Below are 13,055 nucleotides of genomic sequence, written 5' to 3'. Positions count from 1 at the left end.
TTTTATTTTTTTTTTTTCAAATGAATTATAACAAGTAATATCCTTGGAAAAAACTGATGTCAGTGGTAGTGAAAATCTACTCCATAAAGTAGTACCTTATCATTTGAGAATACATTTATGAAAACGTATTTCTATAACTACTAAGTGTTTAGCCTCAGTTGTCAAAGGTTGTGTGAACAATTTTTAGAATGGGGGTGAGGTCTGCTCTGATATGTGAAATGCATATTCAGTACTTCAGAATTTTCTAGTGATGTTATAAATAAATGTCCTCTGGAGAGGGGAAAAGGGAATCTGGGTACTATTCTAGCTGAAAATCTGATCTGCATGCCTTGTTTCTTTGAATATGATAAAATGGTGTTAAAATTTCAAGTTTCTGCAGTAGAAGACAAACTCTTTCTTATATGTCTCATCCAAGTGTAGTTTAATTAGCCTGTTGCGGCCATTTTCTACGACCAGTAAGATATGGGTTTTTTTGTTGAGCTACAGATGATTTTTAAACAGTTGTTGCCTGAGACTCATCACTGACACACTGAAAATCCTTAGTACGTGTAACACAACATTGTAATAATTACCCTAATGAAGTAAATATGAGGGCTGCTCTGAAAGTAATGCCTCCTGCTTTATTATGTCAGCCTTTAATGACAGAGGCAGCTGTTGGTGGGATGACAGCAGGGGCTAAATCTTCCACCAGTGTTCCATGATGCACTGTTGCTGTGTGACAGATGGCAGCAGAGGGGCACTCTGACAGAATGGCGCCTGACATGGGAGTGTGGGTGGAGCAAAGGGGTGGAACTGAATTCCTCCATGTGGAAAAAGTGGACATTCATGGACTTTCATTGATTCTTGTGAACATTTATGGAGAACAGAGGCTGTGAGCCTGGGGGCTGTAGGTGAGTGTTTCAGCAGTGGCAGTCATTTTCACTGGTACAGATTTTTACAAGCACAGCATGCGGGCTCTTGTTCATCAGTAGTAAAAATGTACACCTAATGGTGCTGACTCTGTTGAAGTATAGTGTTTTGTAGCTGAGAACTGCTGTATCAAAGTGTTACTGGGTTCTTTGCTGTAGTTTCCATGGAAATAAATAGGAGACATCACGTTCAGAGCAACCTACAAACAAGTTTAAGACTTTGAATGAAACCTAGGCTGATAGCTCCTTTATCAACAACAAAACTGATAAAAGAATTCATGGTTCAGAGCAAGATGATGAATAACAGTTGGCTATTGAGGGCAAGAGTATTTTTTCAGAATCGCAAGATAATACATATTAAATAATGCTCATGGGTCCTCATAGCATCCAGGTTTTTTAATTGAAAAGTTATAAATTCAGCTAAATGTCTTCAAAATAATTGTTCAGGTGTGGTGGAAAACACTGTAATTCATACACACAGGAAAAAGTAAAAGCCTAACTTTATTCTATTTTTTCATTATATTTGGTGATTCTAATTGCTGTAACTTCTAACATCTTTACTCATTATAAGAGCATAATAGATATGTGCTCCTCTTAGAATTTTTTTTTACATAAGAGTGATATTAAAGGGAGAAGCAGCTTTCTGAACATCCTCAGGTGATACATATTTGTGTACCAAATTAAAGCAAGTTACAGACAACATGTGCTGTGTTTCATTATTTTCTTTGTTGTGTAATCTAAGAGGATTCTTCTTCTTGCCACTGAGACCTTGATTTTAGTAGAGCCTATACACAAGTGAGTAATCTTAGTGCTTGCTCATATGTCACTGTCAGTATTTAAGATAATGCAGATTTACATATTTTCAATTTCAGTGTCTAGAATTATGAACACATAATGAAAATGTGTGTTCATTGTACAGGTATAGTGACCAAATTTGTTGTATTTTATTTATCTAAGGACATTGTTTTTTTTAAGATTGTGCCCTAGGTATGACAACATAACGCATAGATAGATACACACTTGTTTTGGTGTTTTTTTGTTGTTGTTGTTTTTGATTTTTTCAGAAATTCATCAAGAAAATACTGCAAAACATTTAGTATAATCCATAATAAGAATAAATAACATTTGTTCTTAGATAAATGAATGTTTGAAGTCTGTTTTCTCCTTTGGGCTGTAGTTTTGATTGATTGAAAACTTCTTTTCAATCCTTAAGAGCACACAGCAAGCCAGGATAGTCTGGAGTTTGTATCAAATAGTAGAAAGCTTAACTTTCAAATTGAGAAAATAAACAACAAAATCAATAAACAAATTCCACTGACAGGCCACAAAAGGCATTCACAAACATTAACCCAAAGCATGGGAAGACATTCTACAGACTGCACCCACAATGGCTTATTTAGCCATCTTGGGTCTGCAGTCACCCTCTGTCTGTGCTTGCTGCCTCTTCTCTGGCTATACAGGAAACATAAGTGCAGCTAAGGGCCTTCTCTACATAACTGCATTCAGTGTTGTCCTACATAAAACTTAGTTTGTCGTAGATACACTTTGCAGGCTAGGACTCCAGGGAAATGTTACGAAGCTGCGTCAGAGGAGGCCCAAGCTGGGTATCAAGAAAAGCTTTTCACCAGAGGGATATCAGGCAGTGGAACAGCCTCCCCAGGGAAATGGTCATGGCTCTAAGTTGCTGAAGTTGGAGGTGCATTTGGTTGGCCCTGTGTGGAGCCATGGGATGGATTTGATGACCCTGCTGGATTCCTTCCATCCCAGGATATTCTGTGGTTAAAAAGTTTGTCTCCCGCTTTTACCAGTTGCATCAAACTCTGGATTTTTTTAGTTGATAAAGCAACTTTAAGGTGGTTTTCCTGCAAGTTTCTAGTTTCGCAATTACTAACAATCTAGTGTTTCCAACTAAGATTCTCATGGTGCTGTGAGCTGTAATACTACGTTTCAGTTCTGTATTATTCAGAGCGCACCTCTGATGAAGAATGTAGAATAATACAGAGCTTCTAAAAGGCTGCATAAATAATTCATAATGTTGCTATTTATTTAAGGCTGGAGAGGTTACAAAACAAAGGCTGCTTATCCCTTGACACCTACCAGGTGGAATATTTCCTTCTCTGTTGGTGGGATTGGGATTTTTGTAGAGCAGGATCTGAGAACTACCTGAGCACTGAACATGTCTTGTTAATGGAGCTGTGACTGGTGCTTCACATCTTGTTTGCTACTTTATTACCTGCTTGGCAGATGGGGTGATGTGAGGGCTTATCACATGGCTATAACATAAAAATCAATTTAATTTTACAGGAGAGATTTTGCTTACAAAGACTACCAAATATTATCATTTGCTTTGTAGCACTGGAGGCTTGAAAAAATGATATACATCACTTGCCCAGAGGAGAGAAAAGAGGTAGAGCAAAAAGTGCCAGTGCTCTTGTAGGGAAGCTGAAAGGACATTATTTTGGAGTGCAGAATTGTTCTGAGAACAGATATTACTGTTGAACCAAGCACATCGTCCAAGAGTCTAAAAAGCTGCTGCATGTTATAAAGGAAAGGAATAAAGAAAAGTCCATTATGTTCTAGGGGAGGTGCTCAAAATCAGTTTATTTTTGTGACTTAAATGCTTGTATTTGCCAGAAACTCTGCCTTTAAAAACACATATCTACATGTAGAAGCATACATATATGCACACACTCTGAGTCTCCTACAGAAGCTTGGGATATAGTAGTTCTTTGCTTGGATTTGTTCTGCTGCTTGTATAAGCTCCAGGAGGGTACCAAAGAGTGTTGATAACTTTCGGGTGTTTCACTGAGTATGGTTTCATTTCCTTACGGAACTGCTTCTCCATCTTTTTGCTTCCGTTTTGATTCTACCACTGCTCTTATTTGGCTCCTGCAGTTTGGAGGCAAATTCTTAATATGTATTCTTTCTTCAGCCCATGATTAGATTGACTAGTGAAGCTAGTGATTTTTAAATAGGCATCATTCTCCTTTAAGCTGATTTTTGCCACTTAACTGAAATAGCTAACGTAAAAGCAGAGTAATTAGATGAGAATGATGGTCCATGTTGCCCACTCCTGTGCTTCTCCTTCTCTGGTCTTTAGGCAGAGCACAGGGCATAAAAGTGCATAAAATTACTTTCAAGTACACATCCAATCTTCAACAATGTTTCTTTCAGAGACTTAATAAATCACATTATCAAAGTTGTGCTATTTTTATTTTATTTGTTCAGCTGCTTTTCGATAACTCTCAGCTTTCACAGGTATCTGTGGGTAAGAGACACCTTTTAAGAGCTAGTGCTACATGAAGAAATACCTCCCTTTGTTTGCTTTGAATTTCACCTGCAGTCTGTACTGAAGCCGTGAATCAGTAAATGAAATGCAATGGACACTGGTTTGTGTCTGGAGTTATTTTTATAAACTGTTCATTAGCCAGCTCTTAAAGGGTAATAATCTGGGCCATCTGTCCAGTCAGAAATACCTTTTTTTTCCCCACAGAAATCTCTACAGTGTGCACTGGAGGAGAAGGAAGGTCTGTACTGAACTCATTACATATTTATTATGTCATTCATATTCCACTAATTTAGCCTTCTCTTACAGTCTCATTTGCTTTTGCTGTGAAAAGCATATATTTAATTGAAGGCTCAGTCTAAATAAAGTATGCTACTGATTGCCGATGCTGATTACGCCAGGCTTTCTCTTCCTAATTTGGAAAATGTGCTTGCTTTTCTTTGGTTTATTTTTATATTGGTAATTTTCTTCCTGTATTTTTTACACTGTCCATAGTGCTGGTTTGAGCAGTTTGGCTTCCAACTGAGTCTGAGCCAGTTGCACTGAGATACAGAAACCTGCTTCAAAATAGTTTTTGTATGCTAGGAAAATAGCTGGAAAACAACTTCTGAATTCAGGGGGTTTTTGGAAGCAAGCCATGAGCTGTGTTACAGATGTTAGGTTCAGACAGCCCTGGGGTTTTGACTCTTTCAAGTCTGAGTACTAGCCCAATATCCAGGTTTTGTATGGAAAGAGTGTTTTCCTGGTGTGTGTATCTTCATGAAAATTAATTAATTAATGGTTGGACTAGATTATCTTCTAGGTCTTTTCCAACCTTGATAATTCTGTGAAAATTAATTTTCAGTATTTCAAGGTAAATGTGAGCATTGTTTTCTGTCTTGTTTTAGCCTATTTATACCTCTGCAAACAACACATCTGGATTTTCTTTGAAATTGGCACTCAACCTGTTTTTCTTGAATTGTTAAACTGAGAAACATCCAGCTTTTCAGGAAGTTGGGAAAAGAGATGCATTTTGCAGAATCTTATTGTTGTACTGGAGATCTATTTTTCTTCTTTGTTAGTAAGCAAGTGCATGCTTTCACTTCAGATCTCATTTATATTGCCATGTACATTGTACCACTTTGTTTATTCCTTAAAGGTGTTGTACTCTGCCACTCTATAAGCTCAGACTACCAGAAGCTGGAGACTTTTGACTTGGTGTTTGAAATCTTGCCAATAAAGAGCAAGTCACTGTTAATAAAATACAACTTTGTGGGAAGATGCTTGTGACAGAACAATGTGAGCTTTATGTGAGATCTTCTGAAGATGACACTTGATTTTATTCACATGTTTTTTAAACTAGGGCATTTGAAAGCACGTGCATTGTGCTGGTACTGATGCTTCTGCTGGACTGTAGCATCACGTTCTCCCAAATTGCTGTTATCCCAAATTGCCCTGCTCAAAGGCCTAAGTAGCAATCCCCTCACTCACACACAGAGCCCCTGGTTCAAAACATGTTTGTCCTGTACTGCAGCAGTGCTTTTTCTTCTCACTCCTGCCATAACAGGGAAGGAAAGGGCTATCTAGTTGTTATGGTTTTGCAATTTGGTTGGTGTTGGTATTCCACATCAGAACACCATGCCTAATAATAGGAGTAAAGGGGACAAGTTTTTTTTCTGTGGACTGCCTTAAATGGGCATGTGGGGAGGGGCACCGGAGGGGAAGTGAGGAAGGGGACGGGGTTGCTGGCCCGGCTCACTGCGAGGAGACAACGTGGTCAGAGCTTCCTGCCTTCCACAGCTCCATCGGTGAGATTGGGGACTTGGTATTCTCTTTGTTGAAACTCTCTTGTTGTTGTTTAGCGTTATTAGGTTATTAAACTGTCGTTCGTTCTCAGATCACCTTTTTTCTCCTTCATTTTTTGCTAGACCTAATTGCAATCTCCCTTCCCCATCTCCCTAAACGCACGTGGCCGGGCCGCGCCGCGCTGTGCCGCTAGAGAAAAGGGGGGAGGGGGCTTTTGTTCCTGCTGCCCCGCGTTTGTGCCCTCTGTCCCGAAGTGAGCACTAGAGAGAACTCCGTGACACCAGTGTATAAAATGCACTAATTGTGGAACTGTTCCTTGAACTGAAAGGTTGGTCAAAGGAGCTTCTGCAAAAGACAAGGTTGTCCGTTGTGCTGTTAGGAGAGCTACCTTCCTGTTCCCTTTCTGCAAAAAAAATGGAATTATGCCCAGTCTTCTACCTCCTCACATTTGTCTACACCACAGAATACAGGAGCAATGCAGTATCAAGGAAGGGAGGGAAGTCTGGATCTGTTGTGCTGCAGTTTGACAATAAGCTTTAACCAGGACGTATTAATTCTCCTAGGAATTATCTGTGACACAGCTAAATGCCTTTGTTCTCTTTATAGTGCATTTATGTCTTAACCATGCTGACCTCTTCTCCCTGGTGTTGCAAAATTGTTTTTCGAAAGGGTTTCCTCAGAGTGATAAATTATAATTTGCAGAAAGGAGATGCTGCACTTAGAAAATCCTTCAAACTAACCTGAGCTTCTCCTGCTAACAAACTGCCTTCTGCATGATGTCCAGCATGTTGTTTCCTTTAATGTTATGAACAATTTTCTTTATCTGATTCTGGTTGGAAGCAAAATAGACAGCAGGCTAAAGGCAACGGCATGGCTAGTTCTCTTTCAGATTTTACTGAATATTTTAGCATCAGTAAGTGGTGAACATTTCACGTATAACTCCATTGCTTTCAGGCTGATATTCTGGTCTGGGTTACATGAGGAAAGCGGTCAGAAGCAATTTCAGAATTTCAAATCTTTTTTTTTTTTTTTTAAACAGAGATTAATATTTTTGCAAATAGATGGTTCTGAAAACTCTGTTTTGTGTGCAGGCCCGAACCTCATTTTGTTTTTAGATTTTTGCGTGATCCAGGTATGGTTTTGGAGCAGATGAAGCATGACATGGTGTGCTGCACTGAAGCTTTCCGTCCCAAGTATGACCTGGCTTTCAGTCCTGTTCTGATGAAAAATGACTTTGTCAGCTCAGGCCTTTCTGGCCCTGGTAGTCTGTTCCCACTTGCAGTGTCAGGTAGTCTAATATCAGGCTGTGATGATCGCAGAGGTAATACGCAGGATTTTTTGTTTTCTTGTTAATACTACATAGTTATTTACTTTATTCTGATCTTAATAGTTTGCTCTTAATTAATGATGTATTAGGTGTGTTACTATAATAGGTAATGCTCTTTTGACTAATAGATACTGTAAAACCTTCATCCACTTTTAAATTCAAATCAGCATGTATTTCCTAAAAATGAAATAATGAGTGCTTGAGAAGATTCTGGACATTCGTTTACACAGTAAGGTTTTTTGTTTGTTTTACTATTTCCTACTGCTTTTATATCAAAATGTTTCCCAATTACAACTTTAGAAGTCAAGGATGAAAAACAAATCACTGCTCTCCTTAATTCCTGGTTTTCTGTGTTGTTTTTTTTTTTTTTGTTTTTTTGTTTTTCTTTGTTTGTAGTTTATTTACTGGGAAGGGGCTGCACCTTGGTAGATCTTCTGGATTGCATTTAAATGACCTGAGCATACCTTAAAGGAGGTTACTAAAGTGAGGCCTGCCAGGACAAACATTGTTCTGTTCTCACAGGGTTTGAAAAACACAAGTTTTGTGTGTGAATGCATGCTGGGGTCAAAGGTAGATTGCTGGCAACTTGTCAGCAGTACTTTAAAAAAGCATCTAAAAGAAATAAATTAAATTTGAATGCTCAGATCTTAAGATTCTTTTTATGTTTAAGATCAAAAGCAAGAGCAAAGTAAATTGCCTGCATGTCATTTCAGTATTACTGCATTGATTTGTTCAGATTTCTTTCCTATGCTCACTAATGAAAGCGAGGGGAATGCAGCTGAGTGAACAAAGTACTGTTGAAGTAAAAAAATAAATAAATAGATAAATAATCAGTTAGACTTCTATTAATACACAGCAGTGACCTGTTTGTTTCTTTGTTCAAGATGTAACAGATTCTAACACAACTAACAAGAATGAATTACTCTGGAAGTAAAGAATACCTGAAAAGTGAAGTCTGGGCACAGTTTTCACTGGGAGATACCGAAGGCATCTCCCAGTTTTTACCAGGCGCATAGAAGAATAATTTATATTCTGCTTTCCAAGCTGCTTAATTTTTAACTACAGATTGATCCTAGTTTATGTATTTTACATCAGTTTTCAAATCACTGCCTATCTCCCCTGAAAGCAAAGGACAAATGTAGCCCACTGTCTTTAGACAAGTTCACCTACTTTCCTATCATTTAACAACAGTGAACTGAGTCAAAACCTACTGTGGAAGAAAAGCTGAAAGGTATTATGGCTGAAGAAATGAGTCTTTCCTTGTGAAGTTATAACTGTGTTCCTAGTCATGATTCTCTGCCTTTACATTGCCAATAATCTCTTCCAGCATTCACTGTGTCTGAAGTCAAAATCAGTTGTTCCTAGCATTTATTTTTTTTTTTTTGTCACTCACAAATGACCCATTCTCTGCACAACCACTTGATCAGGACTAAATGCACACTACCTTTTGTGTTAAGCATGGAATGGCACATTAGGCTTCTTTTCTTAAACCCTAAATGTCTTTGAAGATAGATTACAAATTACCTGGTTTTTGTTCTGAACATTTTTTTTTAAGGTTGCTAGCCTTGGATAAATAGCTTTAGGTTCGCCTTATTGAATTTTCTGCGTATTGACAAATACAGCTACAGTTCTTAGCTTTCAGCTTACACTTCCATAGCATAGTTCTTCAGGCAGCTATTTATTACTTTTTTTTTTCCTAATTTAAATCAGTTTCCTCTGGTGTGTTCCTTCTTTCTAGCCAGAAGGTGTAGCAAGATGACAAACACCATGCAGCAAGCATGAAGCTGTGGGAATCCAGTAACCCTAAAAAAAGCTAGTGGAGCATAACATCAATCTTTTTACTAATTGTTTATTATGGTTACAATTTATTGTTGTTAACTAATTATTTGTTTAAAATGCAAGTTCAGCTAAATGGTTTCTTTTTCATTTCCTGCTTTATGAACCACTAAGTACTGAAGGTAATCATGAAACCTGTACTTACTATTGAATTTTCCCTACAACCCCAGTAGTGATGTAATACAACTTCAGCAGTGCCTGTCAGTACAAATGCATTTTATATATGAATCGCAAATGCTAACTAAATATATGGTTTTTGTTTTTTTTTTTAAACAGGTGTTAAAGCTGTATTTTCTGGACATTACCACAGAAATGCTGGAGGGTGCTACAGAGGACTGGAAATGGTGGTTTCATCAGCAATAGGGTGTCAGCTGGGAGAAGATAAACATGGGCTTCGAGTGGTTCTTGTCACGGAGGAAAAGATTGTTCATAGATACTACAGTTTAGATGAGTTAAGCAGCCAAGGCTTGGAGAGAGAGATGGTGAATATGCTTGCTAAGCAAAATCAGTCTATGTCAAATCCCTTTTAACTCAAGTTGTTCTTGAGAGCAAGTTGTGATAAGACAGCAGATACATCCAGTTATGCATTCACAGCTTGGGTTTCTGAATTTGAACACCATTAAATTAGCATAGATTACTGCTTTATATTCACAAGTTGGAATAGATGGATAGAAAATTTTGTGCAGAATACTGATATTTTCTGATTCTTAGACAAATGGAGAACTCCAATTTCTAAATGCAATTTAAAAGTGTCTTGTTGAAATATTATAGCCTTTGAATCTTAAAAACATGAATATATGTCTTCTTCATTGAAATAAGTCTTGAAAAAAGTCATGAGTTTTAAATTTAGGTGCTGTAATCCACCTAATTTTTTTGGCAATTTATGTCTCCTTTGTTTACTATTAAATAAGAGGGGGGAAAAAAAAACATGTAATTAACTCATATCTCTATGTTTGCATCCTTACATGAACACACTACATCCCATTCCCTGAGGTCATCTAGATATACAGGTAGCACAGCTTTTTCACCTGAAGACGGAAGGACAGAAACAATACCGAGTGAAAAAACAATGCACTCAGCTCATTTTACGTGTACTCACATGCATTGTCATTCCTTAGACCTGTAGCTGCAAGTGAGCAGTACCAACATGAGCTACCATCTCATGATAACAAACTAAGCATAGGTAATGTCTGAATAAAAAGGAAAATTATTTTTCTTTTAATCTCCTGCTGCTTCTGATTAGTTTAATGCTTTCACAGCCTCATTTTTAAGGGAACATCTGGGAAATGGGAGTGAATACCTAGGGCTAGCTAAACATCCAGCAGGTAGTTTCACTGGAAGTTAAGCAGTTAATTAGTTTAATAGTTAAAAATTATTTTAAAATCTGTGTACTCATGTATCTTTGAAACCACTGATTTCTGTTAACATTTAGTCTTGAACAGATTATATTTAGTAATCACAAGTTATTAAAGGTTTCAGGAACGTCATGATGCCAGTCTTGCTATTCAATATGACAGTTTACATCTTAAGGCTGAAGAAGTTCAGCAGAGGGACCTGAGACAATCCAACCAAGGAGTACACTCCCTGCTCTGGTACTGTATTGAAAAACTGAATGGAGGAAGTGCTTTTTCCATATGCCTGTTTATTAAAGGATGTAATTTTAACTTAAAATGTGAGTCCTGGGAGATCCTAGAAACATAACTTCAGGAGGTGGTCTTTCAACAACTGTGAAAACATTAATAGTATTGTTACAATAGAACTCTGTAACTTTATTTTCAGAAGGAAAAATTGCAGAAGAAGTGCAGAACAGAGGCAAACCAAAATACTTTCAAGCAACAAGAAAAACATATACAGCACTTGTTTTAAAAGGAAAGCAAAAAAAACAGACAATTCAAAGCATTACCTTTGTTTTTATTGACATTTTCATTTGTTTCTCTAGAAGTAATTTCTTCCACTAGCTGTTTGTCAAATGCGGATAGTTTATAGTACATTTCTACTAATCATCAGCTTTTCCTTTCCTAGGAGACTCATTAAAGCCTCATCCTAGTTAAAATGATAGTGTTATTATTCCACTTTTGGGTAGCCAGCAATTAAAACAACCCTCTTCTAAATGCATGCCTATCTTTCTCAAATATTGTTCAGAAAGGCATAGTATTGTTAAATTAATAGGTAATAGGATTATCTGTGCATATGCAAATCTTTATCTCCCGATTCCATATTTAAAAAGAAAAGGCATAGGTATGCAGAAAGCTATCTTCTACTGCTCTAATGAAACAAAACCACCAGTCCCAAGTACAGCAACTACCCTGTCCAGGAACTTCCTGAATAATGGGCCAACAGCACACCAACTGGAAAACCAATGACTTGTGTTCAGATACGCATGAGACAAAGCTAATATTACTGCAAATGAATATGGCTCATTTGGCACACTACGTGCACTGAAGCCAAGAGGGCACTAACAGGACAGAGTGCATAAGGACAACTTATCTATCATTTTACTACAGTAAAACTGAAGTGGTTCCTTACCAAAAATAAGATTCCAACAACAGGGATTACTGTACTTACTCAGCACATTTCAGGATATTTTCTTCAGACTGCAGATTTCTAAGTTCTCCTGTAATTGATCTGTCAAATTAATAGATTTTTTTCCCTATTCTTTTCATTTTGTACACTGTTGCAATAGGTTAACTGAGATTTCTTTTTTCCCTAATGTGAATTTCTGAGACTTGTTTTTAAAAGAATTTTGTTTGCTGTGGACAAATGCAGGATGTAGTGGTTTCCAAGGTGTCTCATTCAAAATTAATTCTAAATTTTACAGCTTGAACTTTTTTATATAAATTAGTTTACATTTGAAACACACTAATGGTTTGACAAAAATAGAGACTTGTATATGTATCAAAGGGAAGAATCAAAACACATCCAAAAAGTGATGGGACTATGACAAAACTTCACTTCCAGTTTCACTGAAAACTGTTTCACTACTCTTCTTACCTGTATATTAGGCAGTATAAGAGTTTCCAGGTCACGCTGTCAGATTATTTCTAAGCTCTCTTAACATCAGTGCAGACATCTAATGCCTCCCCTTATCCTCCTAAGAAATCATGCAATCCTAATTTGTTTCTCATTAAAGATGCATTGTACCACTAATCAGCTAAGGGTATTTTACTTGAAGCTTCTGGAATTTATTTTTAATTCTTAAACATTTTAATTACCTTGCTTTGCCCTTGGGTTCCTAGAAATTTAATATAAACACACAGCTTCCTCTGCAACTAGAATATAACCCATGACATTTCTGTACTATTAAACAACATTATAGCAACACAACTTTATGTGCTTACATTTATTGCTACCGTTTCTGGTCTTCTTCCCCTTTCCCTACCTTTCTCCCCCTCTCCCCACCCCCCCTTTTTTATTTTCATTTAGCATCCAAGAAAATAATTCTTCCCTTAATTGTCCTTAAAAAGTAGTTATACCTCCTGCTATAGTTTGGGGTATTTAACTAGTCCCTGGGTTTTGTGTAAGTCTTTGTTTCTCTCTGTCCTGTTATTATACATACTCTGGGAAGAAAATCTGGTTGCGCTAGCCATAAGTCAACGCACTGGTTAAAACAATCTGGGCAATGAAGGTCTCAGGACCTCACAGAAACAGGTATCTGCTATAATCATAAAACAATAAAGGTTGGAAAAAACCTCTAAGATCATCTAGTCCAATCATCAACACATCAGCTCCATGACCACTAAACCATCTCCATCAGTGCCACATCTTCCCTTGAACACCTCCATAGAGAATGACTCCACCAGCCTGTTCTAATACCTCACCGCACTTTCTGAGAATAAATTCTTCCTAACATACAAGAACTTGCCCTGGCACAACCTCTCATCCTACTGCTAGTTACCTGGGAGAAGAGACTGAC

General features: G+C 37.4%; 1 protein-coding gene across 6 annotated transcripts in view; it reads left to right on the top strand.

Annotated features, from left to right (window-relative positions):
* The window catches only part of CPPED1 (calcineurin like phosphoesterase domain containing 1), a 62,893-nt gene extending 50,427 nt beyond the window's left edge, over positions 1-12,466 (top strand). For all 6 annotated transcript variants that reach the window (XM_085513748.1, XM_015876444.3, XM_015876443.3 and 3 more), the window contains one exon: positions 9,419-12,466. In XM_085513748.1, the coding sequence (XP_085369874.1) occupies positions 9,419-9,672 (254 nt within the window). In that variant the 3' untranslated portion in view covers positions 9,673-12,466. The remainder of the gene's footprint in view (positions 1-9,418) is intronic.
* Positions 12,467-13,055: the final 589 nt, after the last annotated feature.

Source organism: Coturnix japonica, chromosome 13 (assembly GCF_054131305.1).
Source record: "Coturnix japonica strain WE chromosome 13, WE-NBRP24, whole genome shotgun sequence".
Lineage (NCBI taxonomy): Eukaryota > Metazoa > Chordata > Aves > Galliformes > Phasianidae > Coturnix > Coturnix japonica.
This window is presented reverse-complemented; position numbering and strand designations above follow the sequence as displayed.